This window comes from Camelina sativa, chromosome 3, assembly GCF_030686135.1.
Source record: "Camelina sativa cultivar CO46 ecotype springtype chromosome 3, ASM3068613v1".
NCBI lineage: Eukaryota > Viridiplantae > Streptophyta > Magnoliopsida > Brassicales > Brassicaceae > Camelina > Camelina sativa.
In genome coordinates this window covers 14,988,069-15,007,861 of record NC_141882.1, presented here as the reverse complement: position 1 = coordinate 15,007,861, position 19,793 = coordinate 14,988,069, and the positions used below count along the sequence as shown (strand labels likewise).

Here is a 19,793-nt window from a genome sequence, read left to right as displayed (position 1 = left end):
TTTCAAATTTCTATGACTTGAATAAAATGTTTGTTTTTCTTTTGATATTTTCTGTTTTATGTTTTCTATTTTTAATGTCTTAATTGTATGTTTTTGTTTTTCAACTTTAAATAATTAATATTTAAACTTTAAAAATATTATTATTTTATTCGAGAGACCAAATACAAATAAACACCTATGCTCATACTAAAAATAAAAACCTTTCAAAATAATATAATTATAATTGGGAGACCAAAAACATAGGACAACCAATGCCCATGCTCTTACCATTACCCATGTCTTGTCTTTTTACACTAAGCAATGGTTATTCTCTTCGTTCTTTTAGTTAGTTGGCTATATTCTTTATTGATTTTTTTTTGTTTTGGCTATTGTGCAAATTCGCACAAAAGATTATACACAAAGAAGTAAACCACAAGATAAATAATACTAGTACTTCAGGTCTCATATTGCAAACTTCTTAGTATAATTTTACTGAGTTTTTAATATGATCTTGTTGCGTTGATAACAAGAAAAATACAAGTACTTATATATATGTAATGTAAAAAAGAAACGAATCTAGAGAGGAGGAGTAAAGAAAAAAGAAAAGGGAATGTAAAAGCAATCAAACGAAAGCTTCACATGGACGATTCATTCACTGATTGAATTGAAAAAACCTCAGAATTTTTTTTATCAAGTAAGGTTACTTTTTGGGGGAAACTGACAAAGGTTTTGATAAATGAATGAATCGGCTCTGATATTTTCTCTCATCTGACTTTGCGTGGCGTTTGCACCGGCATAGGTCGGTCGGTTCTATTATTTAATTTTCTTCTACCAGAAAAGTTAGATATTTTTATGTATTTTCTCTTTATATAATTATTTTTTGTCCGAAGAAAGATATTTTATTTGCTAGTCCATAAATAAAAATATTGTTTTAGAGATAGATTATATTAGTTGATGATATATTTTTTTTGTGTGTGTTATATTATATTATTACATTCGGATAATCGGATTATAAATTTAGTGTTGACTGTTGAGTCCATAGGCAAAGAACATATTCTTGGATTAGCCTTCTTTGGTGTAGTTGTCGCTTTTTGCTAACTTTACAGCTTTCACGTTTGGTTCAACTCACAACTTTTTGATTTAATACTCATATACTTCTTCTAACGGTAAGTTTTTTTCGTGGCATTAAACAAACCCAACAACAACAACAACAAAAATGCCTTTAAAACATAATCTGTTTACGAGAACGGATTAAAGTCTAAGACCTTCTCCATATAGGAGGTTGTAAGAGAGGTTTTAAAAGGGGTTTTATGTAAAAATAGGAAAAAAAATAAATCAGAATGAAAAAAAAAGATAGAAGAGCAACTCTTATATAGTATATTCGTTTTCATATAAAAGGTGTTGACGTGTCAGCGTGTGATTGGGTAAAGAGTTTTATTGAGAACAAAAAATTTTTTTGGCCCGATGTGTTCTTTCTCTTCCTCTCTCTCTCGCTCTCTGTTGCGAACCTCTCAATCCGAGGAGATTGAATCGGTCGAAATCATTGGAGATGGAATCAGACGAGATTGGAATCAGAGAGTTCTTGAGGTTCTTATGTGTTCAGGGTTCAGGGTTTCTTCTAATCAAGGGTTTTGAAACAGCGATTAGTTGTAACCAGTTTCGTTTCTGAAATCTGAGAGTTCTTGAGGCTCTTATGTGTTGGGATTACAGTGTGATACGAGATTTTTCGTAATCTGGCTTCGACTATGTGTATATATATCCTAATCATTCAGCTTTAGGTGGAAGGTGTTTATGCAGAACTCGTTTAGATCACCTTTAGCTTACTGCAGATTGATCTTGTTTCGCAATGGTTGATTACTAAGTGAACCTTGTTTAGTTTCGAAAACCACCAGCTAGATTGAGTGCTTCTTCTTGTTTAGTCTAAAACCTTGTTATAATTGGGTTTTTAGTTTGGTGCTGCTAAAAGGTCTGGAATGAATTTGTGATGATGCTAGGGGAAATGGGGAGAGAGAAGAGTCCTGGTTTGAAGATCCTCTGGGTCTGGACTATCGGCACTGCAGCTAGTATGATACTCTTTTCTGTCATTCTAATTACCAGAGTTTTGTTTACCAGTTCCTATATTCTCTATGGATAGATCATAGGTATGTATAGTGTGTAATAGTGACTGGTCTTTTACTTGTTTTCAGTATTGGTGACCAGTGTTGTCCGCAAGAGAATGCAGGACATGCAAACCATGATGAACCAGAACCAGGAACAAGCACTAAAACAAAACCAGAATGCAAGTGCAGGTGATTCTTCCGCCTTAACGGATGAAACAATTTTGCCTGAGTCAGATCGAGAGACTGCGAAAGAACTTAAATAAAGAAGAGCTTGGTTCTGTTTTTTTTTTATTCTTCTTTTCGTACTCTTCGTTTACTATGAACAGGATGAGACAAATGGTTTGTGTTTTCTGTGTTTGAATGAGTGTTCTTTTGTTAGTTACCTTGAGAATATAAACCAACACCAAAAGGTCTGTTTGTTTTGTTTTAGTTAAGACAGTTTCGTTGGTTTGCTTGAGGTTCTTGTTCACCAATCTAGGAGGGATATCCATAACATTTGTATTTACCATAAGCGATCCCAAGACCTCCTTGTCCACCAAGATCATCAATGGTGGAGGGAACCCCTGTTTTTGACGATACCCTTCATCAACTGCAGTTAGCTCTGGTTCCCGATCATCTAGTTTCTATACTTTGCATCATTACCATTATCATATTCCTCAAATGGCTTCTAAATCATTGACTGTTGTTGCAGGAGATAGCCAGACGCAGGGAAGAGTTGGAACAATTGCCCCTGGAGCATCAGAATAGAGATGATGACGTGTGAATGTGATCACAAGTATAGCTTCATTGGATGGAGTTTCTTTTTGTATTAAACGATTGTGTGAGCTCTCTGTTTTCATCCTTCCACTTGGATAATAACAGCAGATTCTTTTGTTTTTTTGTTTGTTGAAATCGAAGCTTTGATATTTTATCTTATAAGAGACAAGAACTACTGAATATGAATTTCGACATGTTGATGCAAATTACTTGCAGTATATAGAAAATTGATTGTCAATATAAAAAAAATGTAGCTAATTGATGAATGTTATATCTTTCTAAAGGCCAAAGAGGAAGCGAAGCTAAAATGAAATTGTAATTTTATGGTTAGTTTGAGTAATCACATTAGATTGGCGATAATTGTAATTTTATGGTTAATTTGAATCAGACAAATAATAATCGCATTAGATTGGCGATATTCATCTTCATTACATTACAAACAATATCATGTTTTTGGCTTCTTATCCATCACATTTGAACTTGTGACTAAGAAGTTTTCTTTTTCGTCTGAGTTACTCTCATCATCAGAAGAATACCATTAGAACAAGAAGCATCAGTTATATGTTTAAAAATTAATTAAATGTAATATTTTCAATTTTTATAAAATTTTAAATGTTTACACATTTATACAACTTCTATTATATTTAAAATTTTTAAATTTTAAAAACAATATTTCAAAAATAAGATACCCAAAATTAGAACCTACTACTGAAGGAAAAAATTTTAACGAAGAGATCATGAGTTCTTATATTCAAAACAATCCACAATTAATTTATAAAAAAAATCAAACAGTGTTTAAGATACTCCTTATAAGTTTATCCCCAACTCAGAGTTCTAAGGGGTGTTTTAGTGCCAAGAAAAAAAACATCAAATTAAACAAAAAATTGCAAGAGAGCCTCTTATATTAGAGACTCGTTTATGGGCTAAAAGGCGGTATGTGTCAAGTGCTCATTGGCTGAACAAAAAATAGAAGAAAGAAAAAAAATTGTTTCGACAGAACCCATTTTTTTCTTTGTTTCATCTCTCTCTCTCAGTCTCTCTCTCGCAGTTTCTCTCTCGATCAAAGTCTATTGATAAAAGGAAGGAGAATGTCCTGTTTATGCTATGGAATCAAAGGCGATTGGGTCGGAGGAGATCCGAATCGGAGAGGATTTAATCTGGGGAGGCGAAATTTTAGGTAAATTTCTTTGGATTTTGTTGGTAAATTTCTTTGGATTTTGTTGGTAAATTTGGGTTTAGGGTTGGTTGTTCGAAATTTTAGGGTTCTTGCTATATGATTGTGGCTTCAGCTCTATTATGTAATCGTTTTGGTGTTTGTATTAGGTTCCTTAATTGGGTTTAGTTTGTTCTATTATGTAATCGGCTTCAGCTCCCTATGTTATGTAATTGGCTTCTCTTTTGTTTGTTGATCTTGTGTATGTGGTTTGGTGTTTGTAATCGGCTTCAGCTCTATGAAATTTTGGCCATGTTTATAAAGCAAGAGAGAAACGGGTTAGTGTGTCTCTTTTTACAATCAATGTTTGAGTTATTCACATAAAGATTTGTTGGAGATGTTGTTGATTTGATGTCTTTCTTCTTGCTGTGTTGTGAGAATTTTAGGTGTTGTGTTCTTGTTGTGTTGTGAGAATTTTAGGTGTTGTGTTGTGTTGTGTTGTGTTGTGTTGTGTTGTGTTGTGTTGTGTTGTGTTGTGATGTCTTTCAACTTGGCTAATCAGGTGTTGTGTTGTGAGAATTTTAGGTGTTGTGTTGTGTTGTGTTGTCTTTCAACTTGGCTAATGTGAGAATTTTAACTTGAAGTCTTGCTTTGTTGTTGTCGTTGATAGTTTCGTTTGTGACACTTAAACACAAATGCTAGGTAGGTAGTTGTAATAGTTAAACACTTATTGTGAATGGTTTAGTGAATCGTTTTATAATATGGTTTTGTTCTTATAACATGGCTCTGTTCTTATAACGTGGTTCTATTCTTATAACATGGTTCTGTTCTGTTTTTAATTTTTATCTCATGTGTTGTTTGCTTATCCCTCAGCAGGTTTACGTTCTGCTCTTACATTGAACCTTCTGTGCTTTGTGTTTTTCCTTCCCGTGAACACGTTTTGTGTTTTTCTTTTCACAATTGTTGTTCAATAAACTTGTATATGTAGCAAACTAGAATCGGCTACTCTTGATTGTAAGCACTCTCATATATCTTTTATTTCACTTGTTGTCCAATTCACTTTCTGTCTTATCAAACACTCTATATCTTTTATTTCACTTTTCTTCTAAAATGGCATCTTCTTCACACAATAATTTTGATGACACCATTGATGAATGCTTAAATCAACTTTGTGACCAAATTTCGAATCAAGTTTGACAATCTCTTCTTACTCCACATGTTCAACATTAACAACCACCCAAACCAATTTGGTTTGGTTGAAAATATTTGGGCAAAATTTGGAGAATACAATTAAGCATTTTTTTTTTTTTTATGAATTTTACATCTCTTTTATTATGTTTTAATGTTTCCTATGTTATGAAATACAATAATCTTAGAAACATAGATATCAAATGCAATAATTTCATATTCTTATTTAATTTTTTTTTATTTTCAAAAAAATAAATAAATTAAGAGACTCAAAACAAAAACTCACCATTAGGGAGAAACTTTTAATTAACAAACCCAAACTTCTTAATATATCTGAAATTAACTCCAATCTCCAAATCTCCAATCTCCCACATCATCCTTCACACCATTACATCAATATATCTGAAAGTCACATATACCATATCAAGTTTATAGAGATCATTAGGAAAATCTTAACATAAGATGATCAAACTTAATTCTTCTTCACTTCTGATGCAGCTTCTTTATCTTTCTCTGCATTTTCTTCTTCTTCTTCAATCTTCTCCCCTACCTTTGACTCTTCTGTAGTCTCCTCCTCCATATCACTACCACCTTCTGTAATAAAACATCTCATCACTAAACCAAACCTAATCCTCAAATGTACTTAATTAATACAAAAACTTCTTCAATTTTTCAAAACAGCATTAAACTAAGATCCGATACACGTCCAAATCCTTACCTCCATTTCCAATGCCATCAGTGTCTCCCATGTTGAGACTCTAAAAAATAAATAAAACGACAATACATTAGTTTCCTTATCGATAAATGGAAGAAATTAATGGTTAATCTTTCATGCAATATCATTGGCCTTACATTGAAATCAAAATCTCCAAAGTCCATATCATCAGCTCCTCCTGGCAAATAATTAAAGAGTCAGCTTAGTTAAGACAAGTACAATTAAGCTCTTTAAGGGTTAAGTAAGCATTCTTATACCTTTATCTTCATCTTCATCAACCCATTTATCCCAATCAACTTTCAAGTACACTGGAGTTTTCCCTTCTTGCTTAATCAATCTGTCCCACCATTTGCTCTCAGCTTTCTTCACCATGTAACATATACACCTCGAGCTTACACTCGCCTTGCTCTCCTACCAATCATCCCAAAATCACAATCTCCAAAAGATCCAAAACTGAATACAAGAACACATACAAACAAACAAATTCGATCTTTGTACTTACATTCACATCAACACTTTCAAACAGATAAATGTCCACCTCGTATGGTGTCTTGGTAGGTTCACTCGTAGCAGAGAAAAAGAACTTGCCGTGAGGCTCAAGCTTCACCTTAACATCTTCAGCATCCGGCAATTCCACGGTTATGTAAACCTTATCAGATCTTTGCGCCCACTTCACCGTTGGATGTCTACTGAAAATTTCGAAAGCATATCAAAACCAAAAAAAAAAACTCACCAAACTCATTTACAAATCAAAACGACTTCATGATCAAAATAGTGCAATTTCGTAGCAGCAAAATTAATCACAAAAGATATAAAAAAGATACCTCATTTGTCAACAGAGAAACAGAGTACAAAACTTTACAAATTTTTCTGGAGAATACAAATGTGTTGTATAAAAAAATATATACAGACCAAAGAAAGCTCTCTCTAGACACTTCTGTTGTGTTCTAGTCAATTAATTGCAGAAACAAAATGCAAAATCTATTGCGCATTTACAGAAGGAAAAGAAAGGCCCAGTTTTGATAGGCCCATATTGGTATTAAAAGCGCGTGAATCTCACGCTTTCTGCGATCAGACACTTATCCGACGTGTCGTTTCACAAAATCCAAACCTTCCTCTCCACGCAAAAAAGCCCCAATTAAATTAAATGAAAAACTTAACAAAAAAAATACGTCTCTTCTTCTTTCTTCTTCTTTCATTTGGTACAAAAAAAATCTGAACTTTTTAGGGTTTTTTGTTTTTTTGTTTAATTCTCTGTAATAGGAAGAGGGAGAGACGAAGTGATGGATTTGACGGCTGAGAACGGAGGTTTAGCTCCAGGTTTTAGGTTTCATCCGACGGATGAGGAGCTTGTAGTGTATTATCTCAAGAGAAAGATCCGCCGGAAAAAACTCAGAGTCGAAGCAATCGGAGAGACTGATGTCTACAAGTTTGATCCTGAGGAATTGCCTGGTACCCTTTTCATTTTCAGTCTTCTCCTTTCTTCAATTCTTTCAAATTCACTTCCTTTTCATGAAAATTAAAAAACTGTGTTGGTTTGCTCTGTCTTCGATTAGTTCATAGTTCAAGGATCTTATATATATATATGGTCGATGGCTTGAAAGGTTTGATTTTTTTGAAGCTTCTGACTCGAAAAATGGAATCTTTTTTGTTTTGTAGAGAGAGCGTTATATAAGACTAGGGATCGTCAATGGTTCTTTTTCAGTTTGAGGGATAGGAAACATGGGAGTAGGTCAAGTAGAGCTACTGAACGTGGCTATTGGAAAGCAACAGGGAAAGATAGGGTCATCAAGTGTGATTCTCGACCGGTTGGAGAGAAGAAGACGCTTGTTTTCCATAGAGGCAGGGCACCTAATGGTGAGAGGACTAATTGGGTCATGCACGAGTACACATTGCACGAAGAGGAACTCAAGAGGTGCGGTGGCGGAGATGTTAAGGATGCTTATGTTCTGTACAAGATATATAAGAAAAGTGGGTCTGGTCCTAAGAATGGTGAGCAATATGGAGCTCCTTTTATTGAAGAAGAATGGGTTGAAGAGGGTGATGATGTTGATGAGCCTGTAGATGTTCCTGGAAATCAGCTTATTGTTTCAGCTGATGTTGATAATAATAACTTATGGGCTAAGGGGATTAGCCAATCTGAGTTGGATGATAATGATATTGAAGAGCTGATGAGACAGGTTAGCGATCAGCCTGGTCCAACCATGCAGCTGAATGGGGTTTCCGGACTGGACTCTCATGTGAATTTGGAAGAAGATATGTATTTGGAAATCGATGATCTTTTGCTACCTGAACCTGAACCAACTTCTCTGGAAGCCATGAAGAAGAACTCCGGTGTCCTGAATGATAATGATTTCGTTGATGCTGATTCATATTTTCGTGATTTTGGTGCGACAAATCTTCAGTCAGGTCCTGTCAGTGGTCATTTCGGAAACGGGGTTGAACAAAGTAATACTTCTCTGGTGATTGACCAGACTAATATTTACCAGTTCCAGCAGCAAACAAGGAAGAAACAAGCTAGCAACTGGCCACTCCGTAACAGCTATACCAGACAGATAAACAATGGATCATCCTTGATGCAGGAGCTAAACAATGACAGACTCACCGCTGTCCGGTTTATTGAGGCGCCTGGTACAGGTAACAGATTCCTAAATAAATACCTCTGTTTCGCTTGCATACTAAAATCTTATCTTATTGTGGACAAAGGCACTGGATGGGGGTATATAATAAAGCCAGCTTAAAGAGCTCTTCTGACGATCGCAAGTATATTATATATGTAGGCCAATTTTTCCTAATCATATTCCCTTGACAGGTGTTCCATCTGAATTCATAAACCCTCTTCCTTCTGGTACAAGTATAACTAACGAAGATGAAGCAACAAAAGGCGAGTCAAGTCAGTTTGCTTCTAGTCTATGGACTTTCCTGGAATCGGTTCCTGCAAAGCCAGCATATGCTTCAGAGAATGCATTTGTTAAAGTGAACCTTGTCAGAATGTCAAGCAGTGGTGGTCTTTTCAGGTTTGCTTCTAAAAGCACAGGTAAAAATAATAATGTTGTTGTCACAGCTAGTGATTCAGCTGTGAGGAGGAAGAAGTCTGGAGGAAACAATGACAAGAAGAATAAGAACAAGGGGTTCTTCTGCTTATCAATCATTGGGGCACTATGTGCTTTATTTTGGGTGATCATAGGAACAATGGGAGTTTCAGGGAGGTCTTTGTTGTGGTGAGAACCCAAAATTCCAAGAGGTTTGAAGGTCAAGGGAAAGAAAGGCTCGGTTATTTGTGTGAGAGTGAGACATTACCGGGTCAAGTCATTGTAATTATTCTCTTAAGACTGTTAGATTCGTAAGCCTGCTGTTTTAGTATCAGTTTTTATCTCGTATTGTTAAAAAGTAACTTTAATGGTTAATTTTTCTGGTTTTAAATCAAACAAGACTTGTTACTAGAATCATGAAATTGAATCTTAGCCATTTGATTATGATCTCTAGAAATTTAATTTGCTTTTCTAGTGGTGTTTGGGGATTTAAGGAAATTTAATATTTTACTATGAAAGTAAGTAGTATTTCAATTTCAAACCCTTACCTTACACATTATCATCCATACGCTTGAAATGTTAGAAACAAATATGAGGACGGCCTGAATTGCTTAATTACAGACATAAAAAAAAAATTGGCAAAACAAAATTCTCTGTGAAATAATTAAGAAACAAGCAACTGGTCGCTCTGCTTTTCCTGGTCAGTGATTATAGAAACTGAACTTTGACGTTAGTCATCTTGATAATATTCCTTCGTATTTGTTCTATACTTATCCTATTCTTTTTTTTTTTTTTTTTTTCTTTTTTTTTAAAACAGGGCATTTATTTTTAAAAATACACTTTTACCACTCATTTGATAGACACATTTTTATGCTAGATTTTGGTAAACAAGCTTCGATAAGTTTTGATGAATTTGCCAAAATTGGTAGTTTCTAATACCACAATGAGAACTTGATAGGTTCACGAAATTTTTATCATCATAATAGACTCTAACATTTCCCATATACAGTAGTACATTACTTCTCCTCGACCTTCCCTACTCCTAACTTCCCAACGCATTCTTCTACCACTTTACGACACAAACAAAAAGCACATTCTCAAGGCGTCGCTACGTTCTCCTTCGCCAGAGGAGCTATCTCTTCACCCTCGATTCCAGCTTCACTTCCGGCCACATTTAGGGACAATAGTACCTTCTCCCACAATCTCGCAGGTCCCTGCATCACATCAAAGTCAAGATTGATTCCAACAACAACCAAAGTTGTTTCAAACTTTAGAATGAATTGAAACACTAACCTTCCAGGAGAAGTCTTGGTCCATGCAGTTCTTAACCATCTCTTTCATTGCGGATGTTCCATACACTGCAACGGCTCTCGTCACAGCCTTTGCTGTTGCAATCACATCTTCCGGATCCACAACTTCACACTGTAAACAAAGCAAATTCGTAACTCAATTTTAGAATATTAATCTGTTGTAATGTACCTATCAGAAACTCTGTTATAGAAATAGCGGGAAAGCCGGTGATTTTTTTATTTTTATTTTTTTTTTGAGTTACCTTGACGTTGAATCTTCCAATGTGGAAACCTGTGTAGCCATCTTTAACAGTGTCCACAAGCCCACCAGTAGATGCGACAATAGGGACGGTTCCATATCTCATAGCGTGCAGCTGAATGAGACCACACGGCTCAAACCTGCTGGGGACAATGATGAAGTCAGCTCCAGCAGTGATCATATGAGCCAACGGCACGTTGAATTTCGCCACTCCAACTGCCTTCCCTGGGAATTTCTCTTCCAGTTCCAGAATCTGAGCCTCCATCTTCTTCTTACCGGTTCCCTGTTGAAAAAAAATTCAGGTAAGATTCAACAAGTTTGTGATCGTAAAGTGGTTATTTATGATCACAACAAGTCCCACCGCTTTATGTACTCACAAGGATAACCATCTGAACGTTAAGCCCCATGAACTTGGAAATAGCTTCCACTAGAATATCAGAGCCCTTCTGTTCCTCTAACCTCCCTATGAAACCGATAACAGGGACTTCCCTGTCCACAGGAAGTCCAACAGCAGCCTGAAGAGCTTCTTTGATCAATGGCTTAGCATCAGTAACCTGTAAAAACAAGAAAATACATGTAACAAGATCGGTAACCATTTCCCGCCTACTTGTTCATTTCCAAATGCACTGATCTATGAGATAAAAATAAAAATCTTACAGTGGTAATATCATATTTGATATCTATGTACTTGTCAGTGGAAGGGTTCCATTCTTGAACATCCATTCCGTTGATAATCCCGGAAACTGTTTTCGTTCGAAGGTATGTATGGAGTTCCACGCCTCGATCAATTCCAGAGATGAGTTCTTGAGCGTAGTATGGACTAACTGTCAAGACACGGTCCGCTTCCAGAATTGCAGCCTTCATCCAGTTAATTTTCCGTCCTTTTACCGGCTTTTCATACCTGAATATGGAACATAAGTTTATGTAACTGAAAACATATGTAAAACGGAATGGTGTAGTGATCTGTGTTGTTCTGAGAAAGCTTTCGTAGACATCAGTACCCGTCAATGAAGTCGAACGAACTTTTAAAACTGGTGGGCAAATTGAGAAGAGAGTAGTCATCAAAGGCAAATCTTCCCTGGTAGGCTATGTTGTGAATGCAGAAGACAACCTAGACAATAAACACCAACCGATGGCATTTTTGATATATCGTTGGTAAATAAGTATGAAAGCTAGAGTCGCAGTTCAAGGTTTGTTAAAATCTTTCTCCTTTAAAACTGGATAGCTAAATAACATGATGAAGGAACACTGCTATTTCTATTTATACCTACCTTTGCATTCATGTAGACTCCACGAGATTGATACTTAGATTTGAGGTAACATGGAAGAAGAGCTGTGTGCCAGTCATTGGCAACAAAGACCACATCTTCACCTACAAACATCAGACAGATACGAACTTTTGAAACTTTTCAGAAAACTGAAGATTTTATACTCAGATATATTTTGGGAAATTACTTTCTCACCATATGGTCCAGAGAAATACTTGCTGCTGTTCAGGTTCAGAACCTGTGGTGCCTCAAGAGCAGCCTACCAAGGTAAATCATGTTATTATTGCTTAGCTACATGTTCCAATCAAATGACTCAGAACACAACACAACACAACCGTGAGAGTTCAACAACTAGAGAAGTAAAAAGAAAAAGAGTTTTACCTGACACAAGAGACTGAACCGTAGTTGGTTGTCATTGTAGTCTACTCCAGTTATAGGACCATAGATTTTGGATCCTGTTTTGCCCAAAACCTGCATTATTCCTTATGAGCTCACCCAAAGTACAATACACCTTGTGATTGATTAGTTAACCAATATATATATATATATATAACAAACAAACCTTAGCAAGAAAGATTGGATGATCAACAAAGACACGATCAACTCCACGTTTGTAGCAATGAAAGAAACGGACATCCTCAACTTTATCCCCAATTTGGATCTGCATCAGAATAACATTACAAAGAGATATGGCCTCCTTAATTAATGCATCATTTGTAAGAACTGAAGCATAATCCTATATATATATATATATATAAAATACACATACAGAGCAAAAGAGGAGAGAAAACTACCTGAACCACAACACAAGTGTCCCAAGCATCTTTATATTGGTCATATCGAGGGCAAATCGTCATCACACGGTGGCCTCTAGCCTAACAAAAAAAAAAAAAAAAAAAAAAACAGAACACATTACGTTCAATAAAGACCTCAAGACATGTCAAAAATCAAGCTAATTCAATGTGTGTATACATGAACTTACAGCCAGAGCTGGAGGCAGACCACCGAGGACATCACCGAGGCCACCAGTCTTGCTCCATGGACCAACCTCAGCTCCAATAAAAACCACAGACATCCCTTTCTCACACACAATCTTACCGGCAGGTTTAACTTTAGGAGCCTTCTTGTTAGCAGCGGAAACTTGAGATGATCTCCTGTGAACCATGTTGGAAGACCTTCTTAACCCACAGTGAGTCATGGATTGACCTTTCAAGGTTATCTGAGACAGATCAGAGCCCGGAGAAACTCCATGGTTGTTGTAAAGTAAAGTCCTTGACACAAAGTGAGAAGAAGCAGTCACAGTTGCCATCGTTAGGTTAGAGGAGACCCTTTTTTTTTTTTTTTTTGCCTGGATTAGTTCAACACACACACACACAAAATAATTAAAAAAAATCGATACTTTGACTTTGAGTAGAAAAGTTCGAACTTTCCGATGATTCTTTGACAAAAAAAAACCTCACAGATTTCACGGCGCCGAAGCTAATGGAGGAGGAAATGAGAAAAGCAGTGAAGAGTGCTGAGAGGACTGAGGAGAAAGAATGAATGAATGGTCGGAAGTTGTAGTGACACGTGGCGTAAATATAGTAGTTGAGTGGGCGATTTCCATCACATGATGAGAGAGGCTAAAAGTTGTTTGGGAAAAACACCCGAAAAATATGCATCTAATTTTTTTGGCCGTTTAATTTCTCTAGTTATTAAATTTCCTAAAAAATATTTGATTTAATTTTCGTTGTCTTTAAAAACCTTCATTTAATTAATAACGGTAGATCCATACTTAAGACATAACGACTGTTAACTCTAATGACAGAAATATTAAGTAGGATTAAAATATAACCACACGTGGTTAATTAAAGGGAACAAAAGACATTGTTACCTCATCTCTCAGTTCCATATGTATGTTTTTTCACAAATCTCAGCCGTCGATACTTTTAGCCTCTCCCCAAACATTGGTGCGTACGTTTTGGTTGGGGAGAGGCTAAAAGTATCGACGACTGAGATTTGTGAAAAAACATACATATGAGACTCTCTCTCTAATTGGGGGGTCACTTCCCTTCGCTTTTGTTTGCTTTTGTCGTCATACTAGTATTTATCCCGTGTTACACCACGGATCCATTCGTTTTCATAAATCATTTAAATAGGTTAGTATACTAAATATAATAAGGTTTTTTAAGTTAGTTAATATAAATATTAGAATATTATATATAATATGTTGTATTTGCAAAATTTACCCCATTGGTAAATTTCTTTGTTTTGTAATATCGATGCACTTATATATATATTTTGTTTTGGTGTTTTTACAATAATTAACAGTACTTGTTAATATAATTATATGGATTGACTTTGAAAGAACAATAAATATGTGTACTTTCAAAAATACAATGAACTATGATTAAAATCAAATTTGTTTTACGACCATGATTTTGTGCATGGTCTTAAACCATGGTAAAAAATACAATGAAATATGATTAAAATCAAATTTATGGTGATTAATAGTGTTTAAGACCATGGTTTTTTTGGAAAAATCATTTCGAAAAAATATTATTGCACAAAAATATTTGTTATTTGTTATTTTGGAAAATAATTATTTGTTTAGAGAATATTTATTAGTTAGTTGTTAGGTTGTTTCCAAAAATAGGGAAGTTAGAGATTTGTGAGAAAGGAATATACCAAATCTCATACAAATCGTTGGTTTTATAATATTTTGTTTTTATTTTTCATTTTTAAAAATACAATGGCATAGTTGCAAATAGGTGTGAACTTCAAAATTTATTTCATAATTGTCTAAAAAATGTATATATATATATATATATATATAAATATCATGAACCACAACGTTTCTTGGCCCCATTTGATTAAAATTCACGGTGTAGAATTTTGTCATGTTTTTTTTTCTTCTTAATTATTATATGTTTGTATATATATATTTTTTGTGAGTGTGTTTGAAGAGTTTAGATTTGATGAGCTACAAATAAATAAAAGTTTAATAATGAAATTACTGATATATATCACCGGAGAGTAATGCTCTAAACATTAATCATAGAGTACACAAAATATATCTTATTATATAAAATTGAGTTTTCAAATTTAGCTATTAACATGAACATAACACGTTTCGAATATACTGATGAGATATTGACATGTGTTAAAAAAATATTATTTTATAAAACAGCTAATTAAGATAATAACATAAAAAATATTATTTTTTAAAACAGCTAATTTATATAATAACATTAAATCTACATAAAATTTACATGCTTATATCTAAAAAAACAATTTCCTCAATCAAATATGAAAATTGACAAAACTAATATATTTTTCATTGTACGCTAATTATATTATATGTGTTTTTTCAGTTAGATTTTGACATGTATAAACAAAAAATAATTCATTAAGCATGTATATTATTATTAATCAAGAAATAGTGAATAACAAATCTAAAGAAAATAACATAAGTTATGACAAAAGAATTATTATTTTTGAAACGTAATAGGAACAACCAATTAAGAAAATAACATTATATCTACATAAAATTTACATGTTTATATCAAAAGCTTTAATCTTTGTTTTTTTTTTCTGATATAATTTTGCCGATCTATAGTGGGTCTTTTATTCGTGCGAGTTCTTCAATGGAAGCTATCAGATGCAATGAAATGGAATCAAAATATATAAAGCCCGGTAAATTAATCAAGGATAGAGACACTAATGGAGGTTCCAAAAGTAATTCTACAGTTAGTAGCATTATAAGTTTCAAAGATTAGTCGGTGGTTGATGTATTTGGTCAAAATCCAGAGTTTTCTCTTATGGATAATGTTAATGATTCCGGTACTGAAACAAGAGCTGCTTGACCAAGTAATTGAGAAGCAATTTTGTAATATTTAATTATTTTACTTAATTCATGATTAATTTTACTTAATTCATTATTTTTATTTTATTTTTACTATTATTAATTATTTTTAATAAGTATGCAAGGAGTAAATATTTTAAATAATTTTTTTAATGCAAAAAAATATATATAGCATTGCTTAGGTGGATATTGATGAGGAGTAAGGAGAAAAGAGAAACGTTAATCTTATATATATATATATATATATAAGCTGCCTTGCAAAGTGTATGTGTAGACATCACTAGTAAATATTAATTATATAGCTACATTTTTTTGCTACAAAAAAAAATAATAACAAATATTAACTACGAATAGTTACAAATTAGTGACGAAATTTTAGTTAATAGATATTGTAGCTAATTGGTTACTATGCGTAGCAATATAATGAAAAATAGTAACAAACATAAATTATAGCAAAATTGTTACAAATTTGGAGACACAAAATGTTGTAACATTGTTGCACACAACATAAAAGGTAACAAATTGTAGTAAAAAAATTATTCAAATAATGTATATTTTTCAAAAATAAAATATTAACAATTTACTACAAAGTAGTTGTAACTACAGTGACAACTTGCCTCAAAAAAAACATAGCAAAAATATTTACAAGTTAATTGGATCAATTGTTTTTTTTTCTTCATTTTTACCAATAAAACCAAAATAATATAAGTCTACAGCAAAAAAAAAAAAAAAAAAACACCTTATCCAGTTATCCTTTCTTTCACGACAACAAACAGAACATTAGAAAGAAAAAATGTTTTCCCCAAATTGAAATCTAGGTTTTTCCGACTCTACCGTCAAGCTCGTCGCCGACCTCCTTTCGCTTCAATTCCGATGTCATATCTTGGCGAATAAGTAGATAGCATCTATCGATTAAGTGTCTTTCTAACTCAATTTTTATTTGCTTCATTCTCTTATTATCTCTCTACCCAGATCCGAGTTTGCGAGATCTCAAGCTACCTTAACATTAAAATCTTCTAGTTTTGCTCTTAAATCTTTCAACTACTTAAGCTTCAGGTTCGTATTTATCTATTTTTTTTTCTTCTTCTTCTCTGCGATTTGTTCCTTTTGTGTTTAGATGAACGATTGAATCTCGAGTCTAATTGAGCCTCTCTGTGATGGGTATAGTTCGGATTCAATTTCAAAGTAGAATTTTGATTGCTTGTAAACCAGTAAGTTCATGATCAGGGCATTAACTACTTGCTGAAACTTTTAAACTCACTCGATTTTATTTTGCAGCAGATGAGTCAAGATTTTGATTGTTCAATAATTATGTTTATTATATGCTTTTCTAGAAAGGTAGATATATTGAATATGGTATCTATGATATTGGATGAACAATATGATATGTCTATTTCTATCATGACATCTATTTAAATTCTTAAGCTTGTAATTTGTTTTCTTGTTTTAGTGCACAGCGATTGCATGATTTGGGCGATGAGTCTAAGTCGCTTCCTCTGTGGAGATAAGGTTGGTGAACCCTTGTTTAAAACAGCCATTGGAAGAGAATTTTTATATTCATATGATTTTACTTATGTTCGTGTGAGTTACTTTTGTTTGACATTTTGCAGGTTATTACTTATTAGACTAAGTGGGGCTTTGTTATTACTTATTATACTAAGTTATTGCAAAAGAATAACTTCAGAGCAACTTATTACTTTTTATTTGCAATATTGTTTGGTTTTGTAGACAACTTCAGAGAATAAGGGCTTGACTATTCTGATCTTCAAAGAGCTTTTTTTTTATTATTATTTCAAGAACAGTTGTTGACTAACCAACCTTGAAGAATCACGCCTCAAGGTGAACACTAGGTTTTCCTTTTTAGATTCCAAACTGAAGATAACCAAATGTGGTCACATGATTCTGATTCTGAACCTTATTAGCTTATATGGTCACATGATTCTAAACCTTATTAAAACAAATGTTCCCTCTACATGGCCAGCCATAATATTTACTTTGCATGAACAGAGAGCAGAGTTGAAACCAATGTTCCTTTACATGGCCATGGTTGCTCTCCTAAACCATGGTTCCTTCGCTTGGATGACATTAACTGCAGCATCGAGAAGACCAATTCAGACACAACTTTGTAATTAGGGTATTGCTCTTTTACTTTGCTATCATTGGTTTGGAATATGAATACCTTATGATTCCAACCTATGCTGCGATTTATACTTCTAGGGTCTGTATTTTATGATTACCTTTCTTGTCTCTACTATGATACTTCTGATTTTTTTTTTTCAGGTGAAATGGGTAAAGACTTTCTTTCGGAATGACACCAAAGTCTTGGAAATAAGTAAACAACTCTTTCCATTCTTAAACTTTTAAAATGATTCTTCTGATGGTTTATACTACACATTTTTTTGTAACTATACAACACAATTTTACTAGTGCATGGCCACGCCAAAACTACATAATATGTTTTACCCAAATTGAATTTCTATATAATTAAGAGTACTTATAAGCGTGGGAGAAGATCTCTAATACTCTTTAACACTTTGGAGAAGAATTCTGAACCCTTTTTCTTTATTTTGCAATTCAATTATGTTTTCTTCATCATTGATTTGCTGTTCTTTTATTTCCATGTCTGAGTAGTCATCCTGTTGGGTTTTGGGTTTCAAAGAGGTTTATGATTCTCTAACGATGGTGTTCTAAATTTGGATTTGATCTATTTTGTTCTTGTCTATTGTTGTTCTTAATGCTTAAACTAGATTAGCTACCTAGTTTCCGATTTTAGGTTTAATTCATCGTGGCACCGAAAGTGTTGTTGAGTTGCTTGAAAAGTACATAAGTGAACAAGGTGATCCTTAGCCAACAAAAGTTGAAGTTAAGGCACCTTGTGAACTAATCAAACTTGAACTTGTTATTGCTTGCTTGGTTTGGTAGATCCAAACGACAGTTTAGGGTTTAGTAAATTCATTGCATATATAGTTAACGTTGCGGGAGTAGGTTAACTTTACAACCTTGATTTGAGTTCTAGAACAGTGTCTAATGCTCCCCTATCTAGTCACCTAGTCCAAGGTTATAATCCCTATAGATTCCCTACGCCCAATATTTACCTTTTTGATTTAAAACAACTTATTTACTTTCCGTTTTCGATTAGTTACTTGATTCACAAACTTGCTCTTTTTGCCTTAGCTATATTTGATCTTCATAGTTTCAAAGTGAAATTTCTTCGTCTCTGTGGATTCGATCCTGAAATGTTACGACAATACCACTAAATCATGGTTGAGTGCACATTAGGTTTTAATTGTGAGGAGATGTGTATTGAAGAATTTAATTGACCTTTTTTATACTCATGGACCGACGAGAACATTAAGTTGATCCTGCGTTGTCTCTAGCTTTGAAAGGACTTAACCGGATTTAACTTCTTGCCTTGGGACTTGATATACATCGAACAAGACTCCTCTCTTAAGTAATACAAGACTTGCAATTCCTCACAAAGTATGATTTCCTTTCTCTCTTCCCTTCAATACTCATAAAAAAGAACAGAAAAGAGAGAAAAGAAAAGAAGAAGAAAAGGATATAGGTAATAATTAAGTGAACCGAGGGTTGTGCGTAAACCCGTGCATCCTTCGGAATTCATGGAAACCTGTCCAAATAAAAGAGCAAGGGATCGATAAAAAAAATACAATGATACCCTAGAAAATTAGGGAAAAATCGATCATTTGGAAGTGAGAAAAGGGAGAGAAAAGTGAGCATATGAAGGAAGTATTGGGCACTAAAAGGTTGAAGGAGTCAATAAGTTCAGTGATCGATATTCCCTCGTCGAGACCACACATTTTCATTAATCTGATGAAGAGAGACAACAATGGGGATATTGAAGGTTCTTTAAAGTTATGGAGTTCAGAGTAGTGAGTATTGAACCTAATCATGGGCAGAGTACAAAAAGTAGTTCTTAATTTGATAAGTGCAAAGAAGAGGTTCCCAAGAATATGTTAGTTTCCACTTTCAAACATTTTCTTTGTTCCTGAGTTTTTGTCTGTTCTTGCTTGAGGACAAGCAAAGATTCAAGTCTGAGGAATTGATGTGTCTTTATTTTGTAGGTTTTAACCATAGTTTTTACATTTGTTTTGAGTCTTTTATTGATTCAAAGTGTGCTTTTAGAGTATTTTTAGTCTTTTGCGAGTCAGTACAGGTTCTAGATTACTTTGGAAGGAAATTGAGTGTTTTGG

The 19,793-nt window shown here is 34.0% G+C and overlaps 4 protein-coding genes and 2 long non-coding RNA genes across 17 annotated transcripts; 4 read left to right on the top strand and 2 right to left on the bottom strand.

Moving 5' to 3' along the window:
• Positions 1–1,464: 1,464 nt before the first annotated feature.
• On the top strand, positions 1,465–3,040 carry LOC104777292 (uncharacterized). Of its 6 annotated transcripts, none has more exons than XM_087505028.1 (5): positions 1,465–1,566; positions 1,974–2,042; positions 2,166–2,267; positions 2,514–2,672; positions 2,770–3,040. In XM_087505028.1, exons 2-5 carry the CDS (start codon positions 1,979–1,981, stop codon positions 2,823–2,825), a joined length of 381 nt encoding a protein of 126 aa, XP_087361154.1. In that variant the 5' UTR covers positions 1,465–1,566; positions 1,974–1,978; the 3' UTR covers positions 2,826–3,040. The 6 variants fall into 6 exon arrangements, 3 of the variants coding, with proteins under 3 accessions (XP_087361154.1, XP_087361144.1, XP_087361150.1); XM_087505024.1 differs by lacking the exon at positions 1,465–1,566 and adding an exon at positions 1,625–1,764; XM_087505018.1 differs by having other exon boundaries at positions 1,504–2,042.
• A 633-nt stretch (positions 3,041–3,673) lies between these two features.
• On the top strand, positions 3,674–5,098 carry LOC109132272 (uncharacterized). Of its 2 annotated transcripts, XR_002037522.2 has the most exons (3): positions 3,674–4,011; positions 4,282–4,325; positions 4,864–5,098. It is a non-coding gene; the product is annotated as an uncharacterized LOC109132272 (long non-coding RNA). The 2 variants fall into 2 exon arrangements; XR_002037521.2 differs by lacking the exon at positions 4,282–4,325 and having other exon boundaries at positions 3,678–4,011; positions 4,861–5,098.
• Positions 5,099–5,475: 377 nt separating this feature from the next.
• LOC104777290 (co-chaperone protein p23-1) lies at positions 5,476–6,853 on the bottom strand. Of its 2 annotated transcripts, none has more exons than XM_010501504.3 (6): positions 6,715–6,853; positions 6,393–6,579; positions 6,148–6,301; positions 6,028–6,068; positions 5,894–5,933; positions 5,476–5,769 (listed from the first exon to the last, which is right to left on the bottom strand). In XM_010501504.3, exons 1-6 carry the CDS (start codon positions 6,717–6,719, stop codon positions 5,648–5,650), a joined length of 549 nt encoding a protein of 182 aa, XP_010499806.2. In that variant the 5' UTR covers positions 6,720–6,853; the 3' UTR covers positions 5,476–5,647. The 2 variants fall into 2 exon arrangements, with proteins under 2 accessions (XP_010499806.2, XP_010499807.2); XM_010501505.3 differs by having other exon boundaries at positions 6,393–6,576; positions 6,715–6,821.
• Positions 6,854–7,020: 167 nt separating this feature from the next.
• On the top strand, positions 7,021–9,318 carry LOC104779039 (NAC domain-containing protein 13-like). The gene is made up of 3 exons (XM_087505060.1): positions 7,021–7,342; positions 7,550–8,527; positions 8,703–9,318. The coding sequence occupies exons 1-3, from the start codon at positions 7,174–7,176 to the stop codon at positions 9,113–9,115; spliced, it is 1,560 nt and encodes a 519-aa protein (XP_087361186.1). The 5' UTR covers positions 7,021–7,173; the 3' UTR covers positions 9,116–9,318.
• A 482-nt stretch (positions 9,319–9,800) lies between these two features.
• LOC104779038 (granule-bound starch synthase 1, chloroplastic/amyloplastic) lies at positions 9,801–13,401 on the bottom strand. Of its 5 annotated transcripts, none has more exons than XR_015592896.1 (13): positions 13,199–13,401; positions 12,721–13,086; positions 12,533–12,613; positions 12,301–12,399; positions 12,120–12,209; positions 11,934–11,997; positions 11,742–11,842; positions 11,472–11,581; positions 11,128–11,371; positions 10,832–11,024; positions 10,475–10,753; positions 10,216–10,344; positions 9,801–10,136 (listed from the first exon to the last, which is right to left on the bottom strand). XR_015592896.1 is itself a non-coding variant. In XM_087505003.1 (13 exons), the coding sequence occupies exons 2-13, from the start codon at positions 13,045–13,047 to the stop codon at positions 10,020–10,022; spliced, it is 1,818 nt and encodes a 605-aa protein (XP_087361129.1). In that variant the 5' UTR covers positions 13,048–13,086; positions 13,199–13,401; the 3' UTR covers positions 9,801–10,019. The 5 variants fall into 5 exon arrangements, 3 of the variants coding, with proteins under 3 accessions (XP_087361129.1, XP_087361131.1, XP_087361137.1); XR_015592897.1 differs by having other exon boundaries at positions 13,194–13,285; XM_087505003.1 differs by having other exon boundaries at positions 10,848–11,024.
• Positions 13,402–16,352: 2,951 nt separating this feature from the next.
• LOC104777289 (uncharacterized) lies at positions 16,353–18,063 on the top strand. Its single transcript, XR_766246.3, has 5 exons — positions 16,353–16,638; positions 17,033–17,091; positions 17,311–17,421; positions 17,590–17,716; positions 17,863–18,063. It is a non-coding gene; the product is annotated as an uncharacterized LOC104777289 (long non-coding RNA).
• The last annotated feature ends 1,730 nt before the right edge of the window (positions 18,064–19,793 follow it).

Coding starts and splice junctions, on each gene's coding strand:
- LOC104777292 (XM_087505018.1), top strand. CDS start 1,964: ATGATGCTAGGGGAAATGGGGAGAGAGAAGAGTCCTGGTTTGAAGATC. Junction 2,043..2,165: donor GACTATCGGCACTGCAGCTA/GTATGATACTCT, acceptor ACTTGTTTTCAG/TATTGGTGACCAGTGTTGTC. Junction 2,268..2,513: donor AAACCAGAATGCAAGTGCAG/GTGATTCTTCCG, acceptor GTTTTAGTTAAG/ACAGTTTCGTTGGTTTGCTT.
- LOC104777290 (XM_010501504.3), bottom strand. Junction 5,934..6,027: donor TTGGAGATTTTGATTTCAAT/GTAAGGCCAATG, acceptor TTTATTTTTTAG/AGTCTCAACATGGGAGACAC. Junction 5,770..5,893: donor TGATGGCATTGGAAATGGAG/GTAAGGATTTGG, acceptor GTTTTATTACAG/AAGGTGGTAGTGATATGGAG.
- LOC104779039 (XM_087505060.1), top strand. CDS start 7,174: ATGGATTTGACGGCTGAGAACGGAGGTTTAGCTCCAGGTTTTAGGTTT. Junction 7,343..7,549: donor TGATCCTGAGGAATTGCCTG/GTACCCTTTTCA, acceptor TTTGTTTTGTAG/AGAGAGCGTTATATAAGACT. Junction 8,528..8,702: donor TATTGAGGCGCCTGGTACAG/GTAACAGATTCC, acceptor TTCCCTTGACAG/GTGTTCCATCTGAATTCATA.
- LOC104779038 (XM_087505003.1), bottom strand. CDS start 13,047: ATGGCAACTGTGACTGCTTCTTCTCACTTTGTGTCAAGGACTTTACTT. Junction 12,210..12,300: donor ATCCAATCTTTCTTGCTAAG/GTTTGTTTGTTA, acceptor GGAATAATGCAG/GTTTTGGGCAAAACAGGATC. Junction 11,582..11,741: donor GAGTCTACATGAATGCAAAG/GTAGGTATAAAT, acceptor TTTATTGTCTAG/GTTGTCTTCTGCATTCACAA.